The following is a 3,258-nucleotide window of genomic DNA, read 5'->3' as shown; positions in this document are numbered from 1 at the left end:
CACCCCTCACCCCCAGCCCCCGGAGCCAGGCTGAGGCACGGGAACACAACCCAGGCTGCTGGAGGAGATCCCAAAGGCTCCAGAGCAGGCAGAGGGAGGCTGGATGGGCACACAGGCCCAGCAGCTCCGCCAAGGGCAGAGGCACATGATGACAGCAAGATGGGGAGAACGCTGCCAGGGCAGCTGACAGCCCCCCTCCCAGGGGACACCCCACACAGAGAGATGGGTCACCCGTGGCCGAAGTCCAAGGGATACTTGGGACACCAGAAGCCATGTGGGGAGGCTTCCTGGTGAAAGCAGAGCCTATCTCCCTCCCAGAGAGCAGCCCAGGAAGCGTGGCATGTCACACCAGCCAGCTCCAGCAGCCCCTGCCCACCCTCTGCACTCACCATACGTCTGGACTGATGATCTCAAGGCCAGGAGGGAGAGGATACAAGGTGAGGACCTTGTCCCATAAGGCCAGGAGCCACGGATCGATCACTGCATCTGGCCTGCAAGCAGGAAATTCAGGCTGCAGCCCTTCTGGCTCACACACTGCAACCCAGACAACACTGGGCAACCATCTCTGCCCCCCTTTCACTGCACAGCCACCGTGCCCCACGTGAGGAGAATGGCAGCACAGCTCAGGCTGCAGCTACATGGTGGTGTGACACAGCTGGCCCCTGATCTGAATGGGACAGGGACAGAGCTGGCAGGCACTGGCACATGCTGGGGGTTGTAGGACAACCTGGAGAAGCAAGTGCCCCAGGTCCTGGTACAGGAGAGGGATGAGCAGAGACCAGCATGTTCACTGAGGGCAGCAAGATGCTGCTGGCCCCAAGATTGCCCAAAGCACAGCCAGCCCTGCTGCCAGACCTGGGCTGGGCTGCAGGGCACCCCAGGGCTCCCCCCTGGCCACACCTCCACCAGGCTCTTACCCCAAGTCGTGCTGGTCATCTCCCAGTGCCACTGGCAGCAGAGGGTTGCCCCCAAGCTGTAGAAGTCGTTTGTGCAGCTTCTTTGCAACAAAATTAAACCTGAGTGGAGAATAACCACAGCTGCAGCAGGACAGGAGTGTGACACCAGCCAGCACATGCTGCTGGGGCCGTGCTGCACACAGGCAGGGCCAGGCAGAGCCAGCACACACAACCCGGCCCTAGGCCCTGCCACCACCCTGGGGCAGCACAGAAAAGCACCTGACCACCATTTGCTGGGCCACACAGGCTGTGCCCAGCTCCCAGAAGGGACGTGGGCAGCTCCAGCTTCCCTTCAGGGCAGCTTTTGCCCCGGAGGGAGAAACATTTCCTTCCCTCTAGCCCCTCACAGACCCACAGAGCTCAGGCACACTCCCATCCCTCCCACTACAGCTTTTTGGGCACATGGGAACAATCTTTTGGCAGAGAGCTGGGACCAGCAGGACTGGCTGCCACCTAAAACTCTGTGTTTCATGTCTCCTGCTGTCTGGGCCCACTGAAAGTGCTGTGGCACAGGCTCCCCTGCCACTCAGCCAGAGTGGCTGGAGTAACTGGCTGGGTAACGACACTGAAGCAAAGCAGCTGCCTGAATTGATCAGGAGGAAAGAAACAGGCAGAAACCCAGTTCCTGGTGGTCAGGAGGGTCACGGGCTGGCAGGGCACAGATTTTAAAGCTGGTGGGAATTACATTCCACTTTCCCTGCTCTGGGGTCAGGCTCTGGCTGCCCTTACCCGCTTTGTTCTCCAGCCACCGCGGTCTCGCCTGCAGGCAGAGCTGTGAGGAGCAGCTGTGGTGGGCAGGGGCAGGCAGGGAGCCACGCAGCTGCTTACTTGGGATAGGAGGAGTCGCCAAGGCCCAGCACGGCGTAGTCCAGCTGGCAGAGGGAGCCGGGCGGCAAGTTCTTCCGGAACAGAAACCGCCAGAACATCTAGGGAGGACAGGGCCGGGGAGTCACGCTGCTGCCAGGGAGCCCTCCCTGCCTGCCTGCCCACCCCCAGCTCCCCACTCGCCACCCACCGGGTCCCTCCTGCCCTCCGCTGAGTCCCAGCTGAACGGGGAGCACAGCCTGCTGCAGAGGTCACCCCTGGAAGCAGCCACCGCTGCTCCCTGCCAGGAGGATGCTGCTCTGTGAGCCCTCCACAAGCCCGTGGCTCTTTTGGTGGTGGGGCCCCTCGCAGGTGCTGCTGAGCTGCTGACACCTCTCCAGCTCCCTGCCCATGCCCCATCAGTAACACTAGGTGTGACTGGTGCTGCTCCAAAGCTCCCTGCTCCAGAAGTAACCCACTGCTCAAGCTGCTTCAAGAGAGATGTCCAGTCACTGGACCAGGAACAGAAAAGCAATGTGGAAAGGAGCACATCCTACCTTCATGTTGTCAGGTGGGTCACCCTGGCCGGTGGTTGCACAGACAAATACCACCAACAGCTCGTTGATCAGGTTGGCCTGTGGGCACCAACATGGAAAGGAACATTCAGGTCAACAGCCTACAAATGTGTGTCCTGGCTGTCCCGAGACGGCTGCTCACACCACATCCCATTCATGGACAGACCACCCTCAGAATAAAACCATGGGGCACGACCTCCCCTGCAGGCACTGCAGCATCTGCTGCCCACAGGCTGCCTGCAGCTTCAGCTCCTTGTGCTCCTCACCTTGCAGGGGACAGCTGAGCATCTGCCACCTAACACAGACTCTATCCCAAGGGTCACTGAATCAGATTAAACCAAGAATTGTTTTGGTTGGAAAAGACCTTGTGTCCAACTGTTAACACAACACAGTCCACCACTAAACCGTGTCCCTCAGCACGACATCTACACAGCTTTTAAGTATCTCCAGGGCTGGGGACTCCAGCACCTCCCTGGGCAGCCTGGGCCAAGGCCTCACCACTCTGCCAGGAGAGAAATTCTGCCTAATATCCAACTGAAACCTCCCCTGGGGCAACTTCAACCCATTTCCTCTCATCCTACTGTTGGTTACTTGGGAGAAGAGACCAACCCCCACCTCACTCCAACCTCCTTTCATGTAACTCTAGAGAGCAAGAAGGTCTCTCCTCAGCCTCCTCTTCTCCAGACAATCCAAATCCCCTCAGCTGCTCCTCACCATCCATGTTCCCCAGACCCCTCCCCAGCTTCATTGTCCGTTGCCGTTCTCTGGACCCACTCCAGCCCCTCAAGATCCTTCTGCTGCGGTGCCCAACCCTGACCCTAGCCTGAAGCTGTGCCCCCCCAGGGCCGAGCCCAGGGGCACGACACTCCCTGGGCACACGGGCTCTGATCCAGGCCGCAATTCGGACACCACCGCACCGTTTC

At 59.9% G+C, this 3,258-nt stretch overlaps 1 protein-coding gene across 1 annotated transcript in view; it reads right to left on the bottom strand.

Moving 5' to 3' along the window:
• Positions 1-2,395, bottom strand: part of NDOR1 (NADPH dependent diflavin oxidoreductase 1) — a gene marked incomplete at both ends in the record, with an annotated part of 8,432 nt that extends 6,037 nt beyond the window's left edge. Inside the window, 4 exons of the mRNA XM_008941432.1 lie at positions 390-491; positions 918-1,016; positions 1,785-1,882; positions 2,318-2,395. Coding sequence (XP_008939680.1) covers positions 390-491; positions 918-1,016; positions 1,785-1,882; positions 2,318-2,395 — 377 coding nt within the window. The remainder of the gene's footprint in view (positions 1-389; positions 492-917; positions 1,017-1,784; positions 1,883-2,317) is intronic.
• Between the last annotated feature and the right edge of the window lie 863 nt (positions 2,396-3,258).

Source organism: Merops nubicus, unplaced genomic scaffold (assembly GCF_000691845.1).
Source record: "Merops nubicus isolate BGI_N331 unplaced genomic scaffold, ASM69184v1 scaffold27875, whole genome shotgun sequence".
Taxonomy (NCBI): domain Eukaryota; kingdom Metazoa; phylum Chordata; class Aves; order Coraciiformes; family Meropidae; genus Merops; species Merops nubicus.
Note: the sequence above shows the minus strand (reverse complement) of the source record. Positions and strands in the feature narration are given on the sequence as shown.